At 42.0% G+C, this 23497-nt stretch overlaps 2 protein-coding genes and 1 long non-coding RNA gene across 3 annotated transcripts in view; 2 read left to right on the top strand and 1 right to left on the bottom strand.

Moving 5' to 3' along the window:
* Nucleotides 1–215: 215 nt before the first annotated feature.
* Nucleotides 216–2904, top strand: swi5 (SWI5 homologous recombination repair protein). Its single transcript, NM_001140641.1, is given in 5 exon segments — nucleotides 216–461; nucleotides 1159–1207; nucleotides 1297–1400; nucleotides 1662–1756; nucleotides 2146–2904. Coding segments are annotated over 5 exon segments (417 nt in total). The 5' UTR covers nucleotides 216–357; the 3' UTR covers nucleotides 2211–2904.
* Nucleotides 2905–4971: 2067 nt separating this feature from the next.
* LOC106561537 (long-chain fatty acid transport protein 4) overlaps nucleotides 4972–23497 on the top strand; it is a 32189-nt gene continuing 13663 nt past the window's right edge. The window contains exons 1-7 of the mRNA XM_014125609.2: nucleotides 4972–5323; nucleotides 8760–8921; nucleotides 15750–16144; nucleotides 20542–20700; nucleotides 21009–21078; nucleotides 22837–22928; nucleotides 23305–23414. Coding sequence (XP_013981084.1) covers nucleotides 8761–8921; nucleotides 15750–16144; nucleotides 20542–20700; nucleotides 21009–21078; nucleotides 22837–22928; nucleotides 23305–23414 — 987 coding nt within the window. The 5' untranslated portion in view covers nucleotides 4972–5323; nucleotide 8760. The remainder of the gene's footprint in view (nucleotides 5324–8759; nucleotides 8922–15749; nucleotides 16145–20541; nucleotides 20701–21008; nucleotides 21079–22836; nucleotides 22929–23304; nucleotides 23415–23497) is intronic.
* LOC123724504 (uncharacterized) lies at nucleotides 10864–19520 on the bottom strand. The gene is made up of 2 exons (XR_006757058.1): nucleotides 19288–19520; nucleotides 10864–11760 (listed from the first exon to the last, which is right to left on the bottom strand). It is a non-coding gene; the product is annotated as an uncharacterized lncRNA (long non-coding RNA).

The following is a 23497-nucleotide window of genomic DNA, read 5'->3' as shown; positions in this document are numbered from 1 at the left end:
AAATATATATGTCAAAAATCGAATTCAATATCAATATGAATTTTTCATAATTCAACAAGGGTATTTTTATTTGATTGTCCTTGAGACCTGACTTGCTGTTGGGCTGTCTCCTGGTGAAATAGTTTGGTTAATGCCGCCGCCTAGCGGTCAAATAGTAACATCACACATCGACCCATTTAATGCTGAGGACCAATGAAAATGCTGTACGTTTTCTTAGCGCGGGAAAGAATGATGTGTAGACAACTACATAAGTAAACTACTGGGAAAAGGCGAGACGCACACCCCACGAAAGTCAGTTTTGAGACGTCGTTTTCGCACAGTTTGTCATTTTATCTGGCTAATATACTTCGAAGTGGTATGGATACAGAACGGAGTAGTGAAATATGTGGGAATGTCCCGGATGTAACATTGTCAACACCAAAGGGGAAGGTCTTCTCTACACCTAAAGGGGCTCATAAAAGGTACGAAAATAGTGTTCCACAAAGTCACAAGTCTTGTTAACTGGACAGGTACCTTTTATAGCGCGGGGTGACACTATTGTAATTGCTCCACATTCAAGGTACTTTTCTTTCATGGTATCGTAGTTAGCGTCTATTCAGTTGTTAGCTGAAAGGTTGTTGTGATACTTCATCTTTGCCGCTAGGTGGCGGTAGTGTACCATTACTGAATGTTGTGCTTGCCTCAGCAAAAATGTTACACGTTTGAAAACTCTATACAACGTACTCAGACAAGGCAGGCAGATTACTTTTAAGATGCTATGATCAAGTACACCTAGAGTAATAAACCAATATATTGAACGGTGCCACACAATGGACTTTGCCACAAACTAATTGCACTTCCATCAAACTGGCAGAGAGTACTTGTTGCATTTTCATTAACCAATTAAGTTTGTGGCAAAGCAAATTCCATAGTGTGGCACCATTCAATATCTAGGTTTGAATAATCTAGGTTTATTTCACATTTATCATACCATTCCCTCTTGAACACAACTTGATAACTTCGTGACAGGATCTTGAACGTAATCTACCTACCTTATCTTTAGGCCTAGATCCCTGATAACCTGGGCAGACTCTTATACACACTGATGTGACATGCGATACTATTCCGTCTAGGTTATAGGTCTGTGATTTCATTGAATACTTGTCCCCCCCCCCTTAGGACCCCATACTCGGGACACACAAAAGTCAATTCCAGCTTCAAATCACCTGTAAGTCTTCTGATGTAGAATTGCTTTTGCATATCACACACACCACAATATGTTTTGGCATCATCATCATAGTCCTTGTCTTTCCCCAGGTCCAGACCTCCAGTACTAGCCCTGCCAAGCCTGAAGAAGAGATAGAGGAACTGAAGAAGAGACGGGCAAAGTTAGACTCAGAGATTGCACTGTTGGAGAAAGAGTGCGTACAATAGAGTTGCATAGTAGAGTTGTTTAAATGTCATTCATTAAGATGTGCTTCACTATGGTTATTCTACTGAATGGAATGCAAATATTTTACTTGTTGATTAGGTTGTGTGTGTCATCTGATAGTGTTGTCCAATATTTGTAATAACATTAACACTTTGTATTCATGCTGTTATTAATTCACAAACAATACATTGGCAGTATAGATGAAACCATGTGTGTTGAGAGACTAACCAATGTGTGTGGATTTCTACAGTGGGATCAGAGTTGATGAGTTGGAGCAGCACATTGACTTGCTACATGAGTACAACGACATCAAAGACATCGGACAGTCACTAGTAGGCAGGATAGGTGAGGCCTACACACAGGTGTACACAGTATACAAACACACACACAGATTTTCACAGTATACAAACACACACACACACATATTTTCACATTCACTAACTACTCTGCCACAATCTAATCAGCTTTGGTGGTAGTAAAATATTTGTCTTCCATTCAGTAGAATAGCCATAGTGAAGGACATCTCACGGACTGACCATAATATAATTTAAACTCCTCTACTTTAGTTATTCAAGTCATTTCAACTCTATTCTACTTTTCTGAACGTTCCATTGGTTACATTAAGTCAGGCAAGCACAGGTAGTGTTGGAAATGATTTCAAACTGTTTTGTGTGTGTGTGTGTGTGTGTGTGTGTGTGTGTGTGTGTGTGTGTGTGTGTGTGTGTGTGTTGCAGCTGCCCTGAGAGGAGTGACCACACGAGACCTGTACGGACAATTTGGGCTTGAGCTGGATGACTAAGGGAGAGAGAGTGGGTGCCCATCCTATGCTCTGCCCCCTCCAGAACAAGTTGCGTTCTTCAACAGTATTTTCTTTGATGGGTGTTTGGCCTAATCTATATAGGTATAACCATGTGTGTAGGCAGCACACCGTACACAATTGCCCTCTGGGCCAACAACAAAAGTGGAAATTCAGAACAGTACAGAGTCTGTAGAATTAATTGTTGCACATCGTTCTCTTCTACTAAACTCGCTTATGGGTCTTAAGTGTTGACAAAGAACTAAGAAAATGGATGAATCTTAACTTCAAAACGGAATCTACTTGCTCTCCTACATTGCACTCATAAGAAGGTAATGCATTTATTTCCATTAACAGTATTGGTGCATACTCTGCTTCGGAAGTGCAAGGGAAAACTGACTTTCAAACTAACGTCTGCTCTATTTCCAAATGTAGTGCTGGCAAGTTTATGAGTAAAACAAATATTTTACTTCATAAATGTATTATATTTGCAAATTAAGTTCTGGCAAGTTCCAACAAAATAACTATTTGTGCAGTATGTTTTGTTTTTGACTGCAAAGGATGTATTGAATGCATGTTCAGAGATCAAGTGAATTGTCCCCCCAGTGTCTTCAGAGGTTTTGTTGGGCTTGTTTATTGGAGGAGAAAGTTCTGTTGAAGATCACTGAGGAGAATGATTGTTACTGATTGATTGATTAAAAAAATAAAAAAAGAGGTGCCTTGTCATAATCTATGTGGAAACCACTGATAATGATTTGTCTTGAGCTGATAGTAGCTGTAAGAAGTGCTGCTGCACTGCACAGATGATCCAATGATTAGTGTGGTAGGCTTTGTGTGTGTGTGTTTTATCTCCTCTTTTTCATGACTCAATGAGCATACCCAATGGGCGCAAGCTAGTTGTTTCAACTTAATATTTCAATGTATTGTGTCGTGGAAAGTACATTGGATTTGCAAAAAAGTCATCAATGTAAACTTGTTTTGAGGGTGAAATTTCAGCCACAGAATTGTCATGGTAACCGATTTTCAACATGGACAAACCTTGTATAAAATATATTCAATTTGTGCCTTTGAAACGACATCAGATCTTCAACGTTCTATCCACTATCGGAAGAAACGAAAGGCTAGGCAGCACCTCCTACTGGAGAATTGATCAGTCTACAGCTATCCATTTGGTCTCTCCTTTGCCGAGATAATCAATCCACCTGGTAGGTGTGGCATATCAAGAAGCTGATTAACAGCATGATCATTACACAGGTGCACCTTGTGCTGTGGACAATAAAAGGCCACTCTAAAATGTGCAGATTTGTCGCACACAACAATGCCATACATTTGGAGAATTTGGCAGTACGGATGAATGCCGGTTTCAATTGTACCGAGCAGATGACAGACAGCGTGTATGGCGTTCATGTGGGTGAGCGGTTTGGTGGCGGTGAGGTTATGGTATGGGTAGGCATAAACTACGGCCAATGAACACATCTCCAACTAAACTAAAAATACAAGTTAAAGAATAGGATTAAGCCAGTGGCTCAGATTAAACTATCCAAGCCTTAGATGCATGTCCTTTAAATGTTGGTTGAGTTGTCAACTTGACACAATTCTATATGACTTTTGTAAATAGCCTAAAGTTAAGGCTATCATAAAAACGAATGTAAAAGTTTTTATTCAACCTTAAAATGAGTAACACATCCATGGTCACATTTTGAGGTTAATGTAACTATAAAAGTCTTATTATGTAATCATAGAAAGTGTGCATGTTCAAGATAGCGTGCAAAGGTTTCTGGTCTGTGGAGCTCTTCACAATATAAATATTTGTGCAGAACCTCGAACAGCATTAATCACTTGCACTATGTATTTTTAATGTAATCTCAACTACAATCCAGGTCATTTGGTTGTGCTATTAGTTGAAGCACAGTGATAACACATTAAGTTGTTGTATAAATACAACATATCTTACATTGTATTCCCATTTCAACTTTACTGTGCTTTTTTGAGAGGGTGAATAAAGGTTGAAATTCCATTAATCAACATCTCAACCAAAAATGACCCGAATTTCCATGTTGAATTGATGTGGTGTGCCCAGTGGTTAGTTTCTCTATAGTCTACTGTCCTGGCCAACTTTTTATTCACACTTCCTGCTTTAGAAATAGCCTGCAAAATAGCAAGCAACCGCAAGGCACCCTCATTAAATCATAACGTTATCATAATAGCTAAATATAGCTTAAAAAAAAGGGCTTTCTGTAAATGATTAAGTATTATCCTGTGATAATTTTAGCAGCCTAAGAACAATTGCCTGCACGGTGCCTCACTGACTATACTGCCATAGAAGAATGTGGTTATGGTGTGAAACGAATGCCTTATTGAACCCTGCACCTACCTCGGTCCATATCCGAGCATCCGAACAGTACCAGTGCTGCGCTCTAGTGGAGGCCTGGGTTTATTATGGGCAGAATAGAACTACCGTTATGCGCAGGTCTGGTACAGCGAGCGGCTCCCACAGTATGACTGTATACGGTGATCTCCCCTACCCCTACGATTTGAAGCTGTGAGGGTTTTACGCGCGTCTCATAGACCCGCATCAGGCCTATGTCACTACCGGGTGGAAACGGCCGTGCACCCACTCGTCTGCAGGGCCGCATTTCCTTGACAGAATTTCTGCGGCAAGCTCCACCTCTATCGGAGTCAATTATAAACTATGGGCGCTGTGATTGGGCGTAGGTCATGTCACTCATCGTTTACACATAACGGCGTATACGGAGGGGGCGGGCTCTACTAAGAAAATGATAAAGTCATTTGAATTACTGTAGCGAGAGAGCTCATGGCTACGATGAAGCTGGGAAAAAAATGATACTGGCGATATGAATTATCTGATGATTTAGATGGGGGGAAAAGTCGAACCAAGGAGGCAGGCGAATTTGATATAATCCTACAGGAGGAAGGGCAGTTCGCTGAAACCCAGGTGTGTGTGCTGTGTATGTGGTGTGCCAACGCACAAGTAACAGCCAGAGAGCGGTGGAAGGCTTTGCTAAGCCGATCAAGGCGGAATTGTAGACTACAAAACGGGTTCCACGTCCGGTGTAATACGCACATTATTGTGATTGTGGGGGACGTGAAACAAGGTATGTCAAAAAAGAACACTCACAACACTCACATTTCTATTTCCCTCAATGGTCTGGTTTCCGGCTCCATGATTATTTAGTCGCCTAGTGAGGTCCGGATAGCTTAGGCTTCACCAACTGTCCTTTAACAACCTTGCCTGTGTTTGAATGGACCATGTTCGAATCTGTTGGACGATTCTATTCCGTTATGTAGAATACCCTAATATTATATATTGTCAGTGCCAAGAGGGCGTGTGGCCGAAAATCGGGCAGCGTTGACACACTAAATTGAGAGGCTACAGAATAGCCACCACCACTCCATTCTAGTGTGTATTTCGTTGCGCACTATAGCGACTCATGCAACCTTGCTGATGTTGCTATCACCTTATCATACATCGATCGACACCATGGACGTTCGATCGAATGTACACGATTGAAACCTTTTAGAGATGTAACGGTTCTGATTATATTTGGTCGCGCACATGGCATAGCTGCTGGTGTTGGTCGAGTCTTTTTTAAATTTCCAATCAGCAGTGAGCCTGCCTCTCTCTCTCTCTCCCTACTACCGCAGTACTGCTGCTGTGATGCTACTGTGCCCGCGTTAAATTTCCGGGATGTAGGCTACAGCTATCTATAGATGCGCAGGTTGCCAAACATTCTCATTTTCCAAGCCCCTGCCTATGTTGTGATGTTGGATGATGATTTAGAGCCTAAATAGTCATATTATTTAATCTCAGCAATGTTTAATCCTCTTCTGTGGGCCATAGCCTGGGCTACATTATAAATGTATGTAGCCTATTGCCATGCTGGCCAGAGGGTGTAATATCCGCTGATGATGAGCACTTTGACGCAAGCGATAATTTATCATACTCATGCTGCCGCCTCATAACAGAAAATATTAGAAATAAGAATCATGTGTTCTTGTTGACACCGATGCATAGATATTAGCGTCAGATAAAGGTTCCTATCTCATTAACAAAAGGCACCGGCCATATCAGGTAGCATTGAGACGGGCCCACGTCCTCTGCCCTATGGCTCTGTGTTGGTTCTGATCTGTATGTCCAACAGTAAATAATAAATGTTTATGTAATCTGTGAGCCCCAGTTTGTGCTGTAAATTGACAGATAAAATTATAACAAAGAACATGTCTCACCTGTAGCCTACTGCATACTAACATAACAGTAATGGCCCGTAGCCAATTTTATAATTCTTTGATACCAAAATATGTCATAGGCAGAGACACCTTTGGCTTTGTTTTTACATCAATATGGCGCTGGCCTGGAGAGCCCTTGTGGTCAGGACATTCCCAAACTGGACCTTGCAAAAACAAATCAAAATCAAATTTTATTGGTCACATGCGCCAGAATACAACAGGTGAAGTGTTTACTTATGAGCCCATTACCAACAGTGCAGAGTTAAAAAGAAAGACAAATATTTAAATAAAAAAGGAACACAATAAAAACAATAACAAGGCTATATACAAGGAGTACCAGTACCGAGTCAATGTGCAGGGGTACGAGGTAATTGAGGTAATTGAGGTAATACAGTATGTACATGTAAGTAGGGGTAAAAGTGACTAGGCAACCAGGATATATAGTAAACAGAGTAGCAGCAGTGTGTGTGAAAGTGTGTCTATGTGTGAGTGTGTGTGGCGTCAATATGCATGTGTGTGTGTGTGTGTGGCGTCAATATGCATGCGTGTGTGTGTGTTTTGTGTGTGTGAGAGAGAGTATGTAGTGTGTGTGTGTTGGAGTGTAGTATTTGTGAGTGTGTGCGTAGAGTCTAGTGAGTGTGCAAAGAGCGAGTGCAAGAGAGTCAGTGCAAAACAATGAAGATAATAAAAGAATAGAGGGGGTCAATGTAAATAGCCATTTGTTCAGCAGTCTTATGGCTTGGGGGTATAAACTGTTCAGGTGCCTTTTAGTTCCAGACTTGGTGTTCCGGGTATCGCTTGCCATGCGGTAGCAGAGAGAACAGTCTATGATTTGGGTGGCTGGAGTCTTAGACAATTGTTAGGGCCTTCCTTGACACCGCCTGGTATAGAGATTCCTGAATGGCAGGGAGTTCTGCCCCAGTGAAGTACTGGGCTGTACGCACTAACCTCTGTAGCACCTTGTGGTCGGATGCCAAGCAGTTGCCATACTAAGCGGGGATGCAGACAGTCAAGATACTCTCAATGGTGCAGCTGTAGAACTTTTTGAAGATCTGAGGGCCCATGTCAAATCTTTTCAGCCTCCTGAGGGTGAAGAGGCGTCGTTGTGCCCTCTTTTTTTTCCTTTTTCTTTAAATGTAAACTTTATTTAACTAGGCAAGTCAGTTAAGAACAAATTCTTATTTACAATAACGGCCTACACCCGGGTCAAACCCGGACGACGCTGGGCCAAATCACGACTGTGTTGGTGTGTTTGGACCATGATAGGTCCTTAGTGATGTGGACACAGAGGAACTTGAAGCTCTCGACCCGCTGTAATACATATTGCAAAGGACACCTTGCTTTGTAGCATTCTTAGAAATGCTACAAAGCATAACCTAGACCTTTACATTCATTTACTTGTAATTTAGCATAGAGCCTATCCATAATGGCATGTAGTGTAGGTCTTAATCTGGAAGTTATAAATAGATAAGAAGACATTTAAAGGGGAAAAGGGATGTGGAATACAGAGAACCTCTATAGAGATTTAGAACAGAGAACGTTTGAGGCCCCTCTATTCTGATCGAGAAAAGCCTGAATGATCAAAATGGATCAGCAACATCACCACCCAGACCCCACCATACCCAGCTGTGAATGTTGCTCAGGAAAGGCTCGGAGGCAGCGAATGTCAAAGGTCGTGTTTTTAGTCGCCTTCCTTATCTAGATAGTCCTACCTGACGACACTCACCTAATGCCAAAGGCAAGAGTGTAGGCAGGGTGTAGGCCTATGCATGGTTATATTTGACATATCCACAGGCTTCCCTGTGGCTCAGTTGGTAGAGCATGGTGTTTGCAATGCCAGGGTTGTGGGTTCGATTCCCACGGGGGGCCAGTACAAAAAACAAAATGCATGAAATGTATGCAATCACTAATTCAGTAGACGCTCCTATCCAGAGAGACTTACAAAAAAGTGCATTCAGCTAAGGAAGGCAAGACTACCACAACCACACACCACAGGGTCATTGAAAGTGCAACCTCTGTGCTAGAATAAAATGAAGTATAAGTAAATGAAAGTAAAGGTCTAGTTTAAGCTTTGTAACATTTATAATAATACTTTATAACATGTTTTTTTTTTCCCCTCACAGCCTTTAAAAAAAAAATCAAGGTGTCCTTTGCAACATGATAGGCAACTGCCCTCTCGTCAGATCACCGACTGTACAGGAACTTGTGTTCAGAACATGGGACCCTTGATTTAAGCCCTTAGAAAATATTCTTGAAAATTGATAGAATGTGGTGACATTGTGACTTGCGTTTCCTACTCTCCAGGATGATGCGCCTGGCCTGCTGCACTGTCCTGCTCTTCGTGTTCCGTCTCCTGGTGGGCCTGCCCTGGTTCCAAGTCCTCCCCTCCATCCTCATCTTCTACCTGGGCTCTGGAGGTTGGAAGTTCATATACATTTTTGCCAAGACCATCGGCAGAGACGTACAGTGAGTGGGAGTATAGTGTGGGCTGTGGTGTGTGTGTACATGTCTCCAAGTAAATGGGTTTGTTTTTCAAGTCACTCAGAAGCATGTTTTATGGAAATGTGAGTCAGTCCTGCTCGGTTTTAAGACCTTTCAAACAACAGATAATTTGACCATGGCTAAATAGTTGTGTAACTGTCTCCAACAAAAAAAAGCAGCATATTCCTGTAAGACAAGCTAAAGTGTGTGACAGGGGGGAGTGTTGAGGATTCCTGAGGTTTCTCTGTGTTGTGATTTCATAGCTAGCTCGACAAGACCATTGGCAGACACCTGGAGTGCGTAGGGGGTTAGGGGTGTGTGTATGTGTGTGTTACGTTCCCCAGCAAGAAAACCAAAAATGGACGCTCAAAAAGTAAGGAGAACTAACAAAGACTCACTGACAACAACCAAAACTAAACAGTTGGGGATTTAAGAGGGGTTCTGAAAGACACACATCTGGGTGTCCACTGAAAGCTGACTAGCAACAGCAACTGGGACCTAAAAGAAACCCACCATGAACGCCCACTAAATTTGCCCGAGAACAAGCAAACAAAATTAAAACCAAACTTAAAGACAGGAGGGAAAGCAAAAAGTGGAGCGAAACGAAATCAGGAAGTCATTGCTCCTTAAACAAGTTTACAGCTTTGCAGAACAGATTTTTTTAAAACAACAAATGTGACTAGGACTAGGAGTACAAATGTCTCCTACAAGAAAATGAGCATATTCCTGTAAGACAAGCTAAAGTGTGTGACAGAGCGAAGAGTTGAGGAGTTAATCAGGTCAGGTATGGAGGAATATTTCAGAGAGAACAGAGACATAGCGCAGACAAACGAGAGAGACAGGTGCTGAGGTTTCTCTGCGTTATAAGCTGTTCACCATTTATTTTTCTTTTGTACCTTTTATTTATACAGGTTTTTCTCATTGAGATAACATCTCTTTTCCAAGAGAGACCTGGTTCAATAGCAGCAGGGGGAACAACGTTTCAGACAAAACCATGGTGACAGGTACAGCCACTACCCCTCGCCCCCAAGTAACCTTTCAATGTTTGCAGATCTGAACGGTCTGGAATGGTGTAGTGGTGTTGACCTTACAGATCTGCAAACATTGAAGGGGAAGGGGAATCCGTTTTTACCCGTTTTTGTCACACTGCTGAGCCAAAACGGGCCGAGCTGAGTTGTATTACTCTAGCCTGGTTGTGCGTCCACCATGGTTCAGACAGGAAACGTCACGTATTAGTTTAGCCATTAATTCGAAGATTACAATACATGCAGTACTGTACGTTAGTCTTGGCGTTAGGCTTTGCTCCTTCGGGGTAGCTCACTGCCAGATCATGCGTCATGTAAGATATAACAATTCAGGCAGAAAACAAGGTATGCTATACCAATCCCCCTGATCGAAACAAAAGCAGAGCCCAAACAGGTGGAGGCTGGGGTGGGCGGTGGGAAAGCAGAAAACAGACATGCATAGCGAGTAACCGTGTTACAGCATTAGCATGTCACCGAGAACACCAGCTTGTGCACGGCAGCCATCAGAGTATGTGTGTGTAAACCTGGTTGACTAATAGACCACCATTTAGTTTTTATTAGGATCCCCATTAGCTGATGCCAAGGCGCTACTCTTCCTGGGGTCCAAACAGGAATGAAACAAGAAACAACACACCACAACAATAATCTACATCATAAATACAACAAAACATCACACAATACATTGTGCACTATCCAAATTTACAATGCTCCATCATTATCATTACAATATTGCAATGAGTGTGTGTGTGTGTGTGTTAGACTGTGTGTATATGTGTGTGTGTGTGTGTGTGTGTGTGTGTGTGTGTGTGTGTGTGTGTGTGTGTCTTCACAGCTATATTAAGGAAGGGTGATGAATCCAATGGTGCAATATTAGCTGATGCAACACTCGTGTTTCCTGTATGAACCTTTTACGCTTTATTTCAGACAGGAAACCATTTATTAGAAGATGACAATACATGCAGCGACATTAGCAGTGGCACTCACCTCTGCTCCTTCAGGGCAGCTCACTGCAAGAGCATACATGTGAGATCATCATGTAAGTTATAATAATAACAGGCAGATATCAAGGTATGCTATACCAATCCCCAAAACAGACAATGAACTTTGTGTACGGCAGACGCACGCCATTAAGGGCTTTAAGATCACCTACGTAATCTATATAATATGATTGATACTGCATATGTGTGACATGAAGGATAAACTATGTGTAAGCTACAGCAGGCATACCATACCGAGATAGCTTCTCAGAAAACCACGTGTCGGCTTGTTGGACATATACCACACCCCCCTCGGGCCTTATTGCTTCATTGCAGTAGCAGTAATGCTGGTTGAGAGAATGCCAAGAGTGTGCAAAGCTGTCGTCAAGGCAATCTAGAATGTATTTTGATCTGTTTAACACTTTTTTTGGTTGCTACGTGATTCCATATGTGTTATATCCTGGTTTTGATGTCTTCACTAAAATAGTAAAAATAAAGAAAAACCCTGGAATGAGTAGATGTGTCCAAACTTTTGACTGGTACTGTATATAGTAGTATTGCAATGCAGCAAAAGAGAAGCGATGTAGCTATTTGACCCTTAGAGTAATGACACGATTAGCAATTACTGCAGTAACTCATCTAGGCTTCCACAATCTCTGTTCGTAAGCAGCAGAGGCCAATGATCTTGAGGGTAAGCTGGGACCCATTGAGAAGCAGTAGCAGCGTCCATGCTGGAGTGGGTTGTCTGTTGCTCAGAGCTCGCCCGCAATGCTGGCGAAGGAACCGGAGCCATGATGAGTTGCAGTATCTTGTCATTTTTTGCTAGCATTATTGTTCGACAGAGGTTCACCAGGTGCAGCCCGTGGTCAGCATGCAGTTAGCATAACATGAAAGAGAGGACAAAGGCAGTGTTAATTCTAGTGATGACAACTGGATGTTCCATTGCTAGTCGTAAATTCTTGGAGTGTATGAGAATACAATTAACATGGGAGTGGTCATAAACAGTCAGAACTTGAGATCATACAAGATTTAAAAGGGATGGAACATTTTGTGTCCTTCGGAATGAAGAACCCATAAAAGCCATCACACAGACCGCCTCTGGAAAAGCGTCAGTGTAAACCCAACACCATTGCTTTAACGGCAAAGTCAAACTTGTGCTAATGAGAGAGGAGAGATGCTCTTTGATATGCACGTTGGTCGCTTCTTCGTAGGCCATGAAGAGTAGGTGGTCAGATTCATTCCCGAGCAGACTACACGCGGAAGGGTCCTGACACCTAAAATCAACTGAAACCCTGCTATCGGACCATTGATAAGGAAGGCAGGAATTCGCCTGAATGAGATTTCTAAAAGGAAAGCACACATGTATAACGACACAAGGCGAGAACCAGATGCAGACACAGGAAGCAGATGGTTTGAGCTCTATGTATTATAGTCCAAGGGATAGACAAAAGGCAGGTCGTCGACAGGCAAGGGTTCATAGCCAGGGCAGAGTCCAAAAGGGTACAGGGCGGCAGGCAGGCTCGAGGTCAGGGGCAGGCAGAATGGTCAGGCAGGCGGGCTCAGTGTCAGGGCAGGCAAAGGTCAAAACCAGGATGACGAGAAAAAGAGAGACTGGGGAAAAACAGGAGCTGGTTGACTTGGCAAACAAGACGAACTTGCACAGACAGACAGAAAACACAGGTATAAATACACAGTGGATAATGTGGAAGATGGGCGACACCTGGAGGGGGGTGGAGACAAGCACAAGGACAGGTGAAACAGATCAGGGTGTGACAACATGGTTATATGAACAGATAACAGCGTACAGAGAGAAGAGCTGACATTAGACTGCGGCAGATCAGTACAGCTCAGCCATGACATACCAACATATACTGTGCATCTGGAAAGTATTCAGAACCCTTGACTTCGTCCACATTTTCTTACGTTACAGCCAATACCACATAATGACAAAGCAAAAAAAAAAGAGGCAAATATATAAAAAAATTAAAAACGTCAATTTTACATTTATTACAAGTATTCAGACCCTTTACTCAGTACTTTGTTGATATGTGTGGAAATGATCACACGCATGGTTTACGCACAGATTTGTGCCTACAGATTGCCTAAATCTGAAGTGTGAATTGTTAGCTTCTATCTGCGATATTCCAGTCAAGGAAAAGTAACATACCTTGGGATTACCAAAGTTTAGGATCAACAGGAAAGATGCTCATTAAACTTCAAGCCTATTATTGCAAAAAAACTAAAAGAAGTTGATCCATTGGTTGCAGAGGGATTTATCCTTGAAATAATACTTGAATAATACTTTTAAGATAAATTGGACATTCCTTAAATAATACAACTTCAACTTGGAATTTCATCCCTCATTTCTTCTCCCGTTTTGGTGACTTCAATTTTATTTTGCTTTGTAACTACAACATTGATGAGATTCCTACAAAAAATGATCTACTTTTCATAGACAAGTGTTCTTAGCGTGGTCATTAATATATAACCATACTTTTTCCCCGCATAGGTATTTCATTTGGAACAATAAGGATATTTTGTATAGAAAATACTTTCTACCTCAGAACAAGAACAGATCTATACGTGCTTTATTTCAATGGAATGTTGTATCTATTCATGATGTCACAACTTACTGGAATACATTTGTCAATAATATCTGTTGGAAAAAAGGTTTGGTTATTACCACACAAATACCTGCTTGTTAACAAGATCAAAGAGGTCTCTTTCAGAATTATATTTAAGTATTACCCTGCGAATCATTACCTGAAGAAACAAACAAAAGACATATTAACGTTAACTGTACTTGTTGTGATGAGCATCCAGAAACAGTTTTGCATTTATTTTTTTCATGGTCTACATGTCAAGAGATTAAGGCAAGATATTTGTAGATACTCAATTGATGATATTCTTGATGACTTTTGTTTTTTTATGGGAGAATGTACTGCTCGGGATTTCCTTAACTATAATAAGGATAAAGAAAAAAGATGTACCTCTTAAATTTGCTAATGCCAAAATGTCATATTCATGAATGTAAATTCACTAATAAAAAACACTCTTCGTTGTTTTCTATAAGGAGTTCGCGCTGTACATTAAAGGGATAGTTCACCCAAATTACAAAATTACAAATTATTTTCCTTAGCATGTAAGCAGTCTATCGACAAGGTATGACAGCAATCCATGCTTTGGTTTAGTTTGAATGTTTACTTTTTATTTAACTAGGCAAGTCCGTTAAGAACACATTTTTATTTTACAATGACGGATTACCTCGGCCAAACCCTCCCCTAACCCGGACGACGCTGGGCCAATTGTGCGGCGCCCTATGGGACTCGGTCAGTTGTGATACAGCCCGGGATCGAACCAGGGTCTGTAGTGACGCCTGTAGCACTGAGATGCAGTGCCATAGATGGCTGTCCCACTCGGGAGCAGTTAATTGAAAACAATCACAGTAACATACTCAATTGTTACCCATAAATTATTTGATATTGATATAAAAATGTCTGCATTGCCTCTTACATCTAGGCGTTCCGCTAGCGGAACACCACGACAACAACACAGAACGTGAGCCACAAAATGAATTATTATAACTATTTTAACTTTCATAAAATCACAAGTGCAATACACCAAATTAAAGCTATACCTCTTGGTAATTTATCCCCAGTGTCATATTTAAAAAATACTTTTCTGCGAAAGCAAACCATGCATTATCGCTCAGTATACAAAACATTAAGTACAGCTACTACCGATGTATATTAGTCACAAAAGTCACAAATACCATTGAAATTCATGAATTACCTTTGAAAATCTTCTTCTTTGGCAATACAGAAGGTCATGACGAAACAATAAATGGTTGTTTTGTTCGATAAAATCTATTTTTTATAGCCTTACACGAAACATTTTGTAAACGGCTTCTGTCGTGAATTCGGTGTCCTTCAACTTTTGGACGTAAATTCTCAGTCTAAAGTTGTGTTTATCTAGTCATGGTTGGCTTCATTGCAATACTGTGTTTGTTAGTAGCACAGCCAAACTTGCTTGTTCTTTCCCGGGACCTATTGACCGATAGGTACTCATTTGAACACACCAACCTCCGACCTCATTGCGCACCAATGATATGGCCATCGCTTCATTGATTGACTGTATTTCGGCCCAATGACCACTGATCGTCTTGAAATCTAGCTTGGTAGATAGCCAATGAGCTGAGGTAAACGGCGATGTGGGATGGTTCTAACCAGGGAGATGATCCTACGTCTAAAACTCACGCGTAAAGACAAGACAACCATTCGCCATTGAATTTCAACTGGAGTAGCCACGTTATTTACGCACAGGATTTTCGCTTGTTAGTATTGTTTTTACCGTAGTTATGGCAGAAAAATCAGGGAAATCGAAGGCGAAATTGAATTATAGAGATGTTAGAGAGATTATTGAGGAAATAGATCGTGAAAGTGATAGTGAATTAAGAATACAGCATAGAATAATAGACATTTCTCAATTTGAACTTTGATACCAGATGCAAAACAGAGATAGATGTTATTGCTTTATCACTATGTACATCACGTCCACTGATAAATAGTCAGGAAATAACATGCAGAACAACATCTGGGTCGTGTTCATTAGGGCACTTAAGTTCAGGTAGTCCCTCCCTGTTTCAAACTGTTTCTTTCTGTTTGGTGCCTTGTGAACACGGCCCAGTTTACTACCATGTCTCAACATTCAGACTAACATTGTTGTTCTCTTTAGACTCTTAGCACCTTTGAGCTGTTGTTGTTGTTGTCGTCGTATTTTCACCCTATCCTTCACCTCCTTCTCCCCCACAGTGCAGCGGGCGTCCTCATCAAGGTGAAATGGAACGTCAAGCGTCACCTGCGGGAACGAAATACCCTCCCGAAGATCTTCGCAGAGACCGTGCGTCGCCATGGGGACAAGACAGCGCTCATCTTTGAAGGCACCGGCGAGAAGTGGTCCTTCCGGCAGCTGGACGAGTACTCCAACCGTGTGGCCAACCTGCTGCTCCAGAGGGGCTTCGTGGAAGGGGATGTGGTGGCTCTCTTCATGGAGAGCCGGTCCCAGTACGTGGGCCTCTGGCTGGGCATGGCCAAGATTGGTGTGGAGGCGGCCCTGATCAACTTCAACCTGAGGCTGGAGGCCCTGGTGCACTGTGTCACCATTTCCAACGCCAAGGCTGTGGTGTTTGGCAGCGAGCTGACCGAGGGTGAGGAGAGGGGGGGGTGGGGGGTGGAGGGAGGAGAGGATGGAGGACTAGGTGTGGAAGTGGGGGGATGGAGGGAGTGGATGGATGGAGGAGTGGGTGGGGGGTGGGATGGGATAGATGAGTGGACGGTGGGAGTGGACGGAAGGAGTGATTGGTTGAGTGACAGGTTGCTGGAAGCAGGGCCGCCAGAAAACGTGTGGTAAGGCGGCATTTATCACTCCACTTTTTATTTTATTTAATATAATATATCGCCGCAAAGCGTATAAAAGAGGGGCAAAGTACGGCTTTTTTAAACTGATTTGACTCATGATTCTTCGACTCACGCACAATTTCTCTGTCCTTCACATCGGAGTGTTGCTGCAGGCTCTTTGCATGCCATGACCAATCAGATTCACGGAAGTTGCAGGTAGCGCGGGCCGGGCACAACGCACAAAGCTCAAGGGGCGCTCTCCACTTTCCGCCAGTATTTATTTAGCAAGCCTGATAACCCATCACTCACGACCACAGGAGGCAGGCGAGGGAGGACGGCTCATAATAATGGTTGGAATGGAGTGAATGGAATGGTATCAAACACATGGAAACCATTCCATTAAGGTTGTTGCAGACATTTCTATGAGCCCGTTCTCCCCAATTAAGGTGCCACTAGCCGCCTGTGCTCCCGACAGACACAAGCAAAAACTCTGAGTTCATATTTTATTAGACCTACAGTTGCATAGGGCAGGACTACATGATGCAAACCTGCAGACGCTCAAAATTGATATTAGGGGCATCCTGTTTCCATTGATCATCCTTGAGATGTTTCTACAACTTGATTGGAGTCCACCTGAGGTAAATTCAATTGATTGGACATGATTTGGAAGGCACACACCTTTTTATATAAGGTCCCACAGTTGACAGTGCATGTCAGAGCAAAAACCAAGCCATGAGGTTGAAGGAATTGTCTGTAGAGCTCCGGGACAGGATTGTGTCAAGGCACAGATCTGGGGAAGGGTACCAAAAAAAATCTGCAGCATTGAAAGTCCCCGAGAACACAGTGTCCTCCATCATTCCTAAATGGAAGAAGTTTGGAACCATCAAGACTCTTCCTAGAGCTGGCCTCCTGGCCAAACTGAGCAATCGGGAGAGAAGGGCCTTGATCAGGGAGGGGACCAAGAACCCACTGTGGAGATGGGAGAACCTTCCACAAGGACAACCATCTCTGCAGCACTCCACCAATCAGGCCTTTATGGTAGAGTGGCCAGACGGAAGTCACTCCTTAGTAAAAGGCACATGACAGCCCGCTTGGAGTTTGCCAAAAGACACCTAAAGACTAAACACTAAGATTGAATTCTTTGGCCTGAATGCCAAGCGTCACATCTGGAGAAAACCTGTCACCATCCCTACTGTGAAGCATGGTGGTGCCAGCTTTATGCTGTGGGGGTGTTTTTCAGCGGCAGGGACTGGGAGTCAGGATCGAGGGAAAGATGAATGGAGCAAAGTACAGAGAGATCTTTGATGAAAACCTGCTCCAGAGCACCTCAGACTGGGGCAACGGTCTGACAGAACAATGACCCTAAGCAAACAGCCAAGACAACACAGGAGTGGCTTCGGGACAAATCTCGGAATGTCCATGAGTGTTCCAGCCAGAGCCCAGACTTAAACCCGCTCAAACATCTCTGGAGAGACCTGAAAATAGTTGTGCAGTGACACTCCCCATCCAACCTGAGAGCTTGAGAGGATCTGCAGAGAAGAATGTGAGAAGCTCCCCAAATACAGGTGTGCCAAGCTTGCAGCTTCATACCAAGACAGTAAAAAAGGGTCTGAATACTTATGTAAATGTGATATTTTAGTTTTAAATATTTAACTCTTAAGAATCGTACCCTTTTTTTTGTTTTTTTTGTTTGTGGAAATGTGAAATTAATGTAGGAGAACATAACACATTAGATCTGATAAGATAAGACAAACAAAAAAACATGCGTTATATGTTTTTTTCGTGTTTGAAATGCAAGATAAAGGCTAGGTCTAGGTGTAATTTAGATTTTGGCTACCAGATGGCAGCAGTGTGTGTGCAAAGTTTCAGACTGATCCAGTGAAGAATTACATTACTGCACAATATTTTGTATCAAGTCTGCCAGGAGTCTGCCCAAATGTGCCGTATTGGTCAACTTATACATTTTCAAGTACAAAACTATAGAAAACATACAAAAATACTATGGTAATAAAATAAAAAATAAGTTTACACACCCAGGAATGTCATGCATTATGGATCATTAGCTTATACACTAACTTTTACACATCTAGATGGCCGGGCAGGGTGGGTGTGGAGCCAGAGACAGCAGTGCGGTCAAACTGTAGACCCCAGTTCCTACATTTGAACGTAAAAATTGATTTGCTCAAACAAGATTATGCTACATTTTATCTCTGGGACCCTCAGGATGACAAATCAGAGCAAGATTACTAAATGTATTTACCTTCAGAGGTGAATGTATCAAACCAGTTATAAATGATACATGTTTTTTGTTGTTGTGCACTCTCCTCAAACAATAGCATGGTATTTGTTCACTGTAATAGCTACTGTTAACTGGACACTGCAGTTAGATTAACAATAATTTAAGCTTTCTGCCCATATAAGACATGTCTATGTCCTGGAAAGTTGGTTGTTGTATACAACGCCATTCTAGTCACATTAGCGATGTTAGCATGTTAGCAAAAACCTTCCCGGTTTAGGGACACCCCATAAATTAGCAAAACATTTCTAAAAACCTGTTTTTGCTTTGTCATTATGGGGTATTGTGTGTACATTGATGAGGGAAAACAACAATTTAATCAATTTTAGAATAACGCTGTAATGTAACAACATTTTGAAAAAGTCAAGGGGTCTGAATACTTTCCGAATGCACTGTTGATTACGCCTAGTCCCTAGACGAAAAAGCATGTTCAATAAATATTCTCCATTGAAAGTGCTTTTTAGTCTAAGAGTAGGCTTGATCTGGGTCTGGGAAACTGGCACAGAATGTTCTTGAATTATGCAGTGATAGTTTCCACCTTCATTCTTTAGGACCCTAATCTGTATTTTATATGTAAATGGAATGTTATAATATAGAAGGCTCCAGACAGTTTTTTGTTGTTGTTGTTGCAATTCCACTTGTTTTTGAGAAACTTACCTCACCAGCAGTTGACTACCTTAGCCTCATTCTGGAGTTTCAGGGCATCCAAAAACATGAACAAATGCTCATAAACCAACCAAACACATCCTTTTGCAAACAGAAAAGCTCTCAATATCGTGGTGCAGGTCTTTAGATGTTGTATGCACAAAATTGTGTCACACATTACTATATCCGCAACGTTATAATCCATTTTGTTGAACTCAAGCTATAATTTCTGGCGCAAGCATATTGCCTTGTATGAGTGTACTTCCTCGTTCCTCTCACTACTGCACTACACACACACACACACACTGTACACACTTTTAAAGTCATTATATGCTGCTGTTACTCTGTTCTTTATTTTACTCTTATTATTATCTATCCTGATACCTAGTCACTTTAGTTTATTGTCCTTCTGAAAGGTAAATTAATCTCCCAGTGTCTGGTGGAAAGCAGACTGAACCATGTTTTCCTCTAGGATTTTGCCTGTGCTTAGCTCCATTCTGTTTATTTTTTTATCCTGTGAAAACTCCCCAGTCCTTAACCATTACAAGCATACCCATAACATGATGCAGCCACCACTTATTATTTCAAGTATTTCACGGTAAAGTCTATAGCCTTTTGTATTCGGCGCGTGTGACAAATTCAATTTGATTTAATTTGGTTCAGAAGCAGTCTAGCCAGTCCACAACAACGTGTCCACTAGCTAGCTAATATATTTTTTCTTTCAAACTACTACGCTTCCAACATGTTACGCATCCAACATGTCTGACTACGAATACAAGGAGGAAGTGTTCTAATTTGCAGGCCAGCCTTATTTATTTGAACTGGAATACACTGACGTGGAGCCTCAACAGATGGGGGATGACAGAGAAAGGAGAGAGATGTTTATTCTATAGTAAGAAGAGGAAGGACACATGGCTATTGACTATGTAGAGATGTGGGGTCCTGTTCAGAGTAATGATAAAGCATACAGTATATATCAAGTCTATCTTTATCCTTTGGTTTATATCTTTAAGTAATTGGAAACCCTGCATCCCTCTGCGTTTAAACATGCCAAATGCAATCAGCACATTTTCCTGCCGAGAGAATGCAGACTGAGTAGGGTTTTTTATTTGTCTCTGTTTCTGTGAAATTAACTTTTGACTCACTCTCTCTTGTCATTTCTCTCTCTCTCTCTCTCTCTCTCTCTCTGTCTTTCTCTCTCCCACTCCCTCCCTCTGTCCCTCTCCGTCCCTCCCCATCCCTCCCTCCTCTCCCTCCGTCCTCCAGCCATGTGTGAGATACACAGTTCCATGGGGAAGACAGTGCAGATGCTATGTTCAGGGGACTGGGACCCCAAACATGTTCCTGTGGGGACAGAGTGCCTGGAGCCTCTTCTGGACGCTGCCCCCACCCACCTGCCCAGCCGCCCAGACCGCTGCTTCACAGGTCAGTCAATCTGTCACTCAAAAAATCCATCCAGTCACACTCAGACACTGTATAAGGAGCCAGACCTGGGCTCAAATAGTTTATTCTTACAAATATTTTGAGAATTTCATTGAACCTGTCTGAAGTGCAGTGTTTTCACTTTTGGGACTATTCCATTGCTTCCATTGCGCTAGCCAAGCAAGATCAATCAAGCCCATAGTTGTACTGGTTTGTCCACTGTTTTCTATTGTATTTCTGTTATTTTGACAGTTTTTTTTCCCTTATTTGTTTTTGTATGTGTTTATTGATTTCTTGTCTCTGTCTTACAGATCGTCTGTTCTACATCTACACATCTGGGACCACTGGGATGCCCAAAGCTGCCATCGTGGTTCACAGCAGGTAGGCACTAAGTAGCTCCTCTACTTACTCACTCTCTCACTCTCTCACTCACTCTCTTTCTTGTCTTTCTCTACACTATCTCTCAGGAGCTCCTTTTCAAAGAGGAGTGTTTGTAGAGGGTGCTCTCGCTCTCTCGCTCTATCGATCTATCGTGACTTCAGGAAGTATTACTACTATTACGACTTATTGCACATTTTGTTGTGTTACAGCCCGAGTTAAAAAAATGTTTTAGAGATTTTTTTTCTCACCCGTCTAAACACAATACCCCATAATAACAAAGTGAAAACATGTTTTTATAGATTTTAGCACATTTATTGAAAATTAAATACAGTAATATATAATTTACATAAGTATTCACACCCCTGAGTCAATACTTTGTAGAAGCACCTTTGGCAGTGATTACAGCTGAGTCTTTCTGGGTAAGTCTAAGAGCTTTCCACACCTGGATTGTGCAACGTTTGCCTATTATTTTCAAAATTCTTCAAGCTCTGTCAAATTGGTTGTTTATCATTGCTAGACAGACATTTTCAGGTCTTGCTATAGATTTTCAAGTAGATTTAAGTCAAAACTATAACTCGCCCACTCAGGAACATTCACTGTCTTCTTGGTAAGCGCCTCCAGTGTAGATTTGTGTTTTAGGTTATTGTCCTGCTGAAAGGTGAATTAATCTGCCAGTGTCTGGTGGAAAGCAGACTGAACCAGTTTTCCTCTAGGATTTTGCCTGTGCTTAGCTCCATTCCGTTTCTTTTTTATCCTGAAAAACTCCCCAGTCCTTAATGATTACAAGCATACCCATAACATGATGCAGCCACCACTTTGCTTGAAAATGTGGAAAGTGATACACAACTATTTGTATTCAGGACAAAAAGTATTACATGCAGTATTACTTTAGTGCTTTGTTTAGGACTTTTTTAAAACATTTTTCAGGTTTCCTTCTTTTCACTCTGTCAATTAGGTTAGTATTGGGGAGTAACTACAATGTTGTTGATCCATCCTCAGTTTCCTCTTATCACAGCCATTAAACTCTGTAACTGTTTTAAAGTCACCACTGGCCTCATGATGAAATCCCTGAGCGGTTTCCTTCCTCTCTGGCAACTGAGTTAGGAAGGACGCCTGTTTCTTTGTCGTGACTGTGTGTATTGATACTCCATCCAAAGTGTAATAAATAACTTCACCATGCTCAAAGGGATATTCAATGTATGCTTTTTAAATGTGTACTCATCTGCCAATAGGAGCTCTTCTTTGCGAGTCATTGGAAAACCTCCCTAGTCTTTGTGGTTGAATCTGTGTTTGAAATTCACTGCTCGACTGAGGGACCTTACAATTATCTGTGTGGGGTACAGAGATGAGGACGTCATTCTAAAATCGTGTTAAACACAGTTATTGCACACATAGTCCATGCAACTTATTATGTGAATTGTTAAGCACATTTTAACTTCTGAACTTATTTAGTTTTGCGATAACAAAGGGGTTGAATACTTATTGACCCAAGACATTTCAGCTTTTCATTTTTAATTCATTTGTAAAACTTTCGGGAAAACATAAGTCCACTTTGACATTATGGGGTATTGTGTGTAGGCCAGTGACGACAAATCTCAATTGAATCCATTTTCAATTCAGACTGTAACACAACAAAATGAGGAAAAAGTCAAAAGGTGCAAATACTTTCTGAGGGCACAGGATCTCTCTCTTTCACTCCACCATTCCTTCCCCCTCTCTTCTAACTTTACCTCTCTCTCTCCCACCTGTGCTTGACAGGTACTACCGTATGGCAGCGTTGGTATACTACGGCTTCGGGATGACGTCTGATGACGTGATGTACGATTGCCTTCCACTCTACCACTCTGCAGGTAACAGTGCTGCAAGTGTGTGTGTGTGGCTGCGGGTGTGGTGTGGTGTGTGTGTCTGCACATGCCTGTGTGTGTCTGTGTACGTACATGCGTAGGTGCGAGTGTGTGCTTGAGAGGGTGAAGCTAAATTTGTGTGTGTGTGTGCGTGCGTGTCAGTCACAGCCGCGGAAAGTAGGGGTGCTGAGGTTGCTGCAGCACCGCCTGAAAAATCAGACTAAAAACAAATACTCAGAACTCTTTTTTTTTTAATGAATAGCGCAGGCAAAATAAAAAAAAATTCAACATCGCCCACCCCGCAAACTACTTTCCGTGGCTATGGTGTCAGTGTGTATGTGTGTTACCTCTGAAACGCTGAACGTATACGTATGTTGCCCAGGTAACATAGTCGGAGTGGGGCAGTGCCTGATCCATGGCATGACAGTGGTTATCAAGAAGAAGTTCTCTGCCTCCCGGTTCTGGGATGACTGTGCCAAGTACAACTGCACGGTGAGCCACACACACACACTCCGCATGGTGAGCTATCTAACTCAGTAGCCGAATGAGTACAGAGTAGCTCAGAGACTGGAGGA

Source organism: Salmo salar, chromosome ssa01 (genome assembly GCF_905237065.1).
Source record: "Salmo salar chromosome ssa01, Ssal_v3.1, whole genome shotgun sequence".
Classification (NCBI taxonomy): Eukaryota; Metazoa; Chordata; class Actinopteri; order Salmoniformes; family Salmonidae; genus Salmo; species Salmo salar.
The sequence above is the reverse complement of the archived record's forward strand: the minus strand, read 5'-3'. Positions and strand labels throughout refer to the sequence as shown.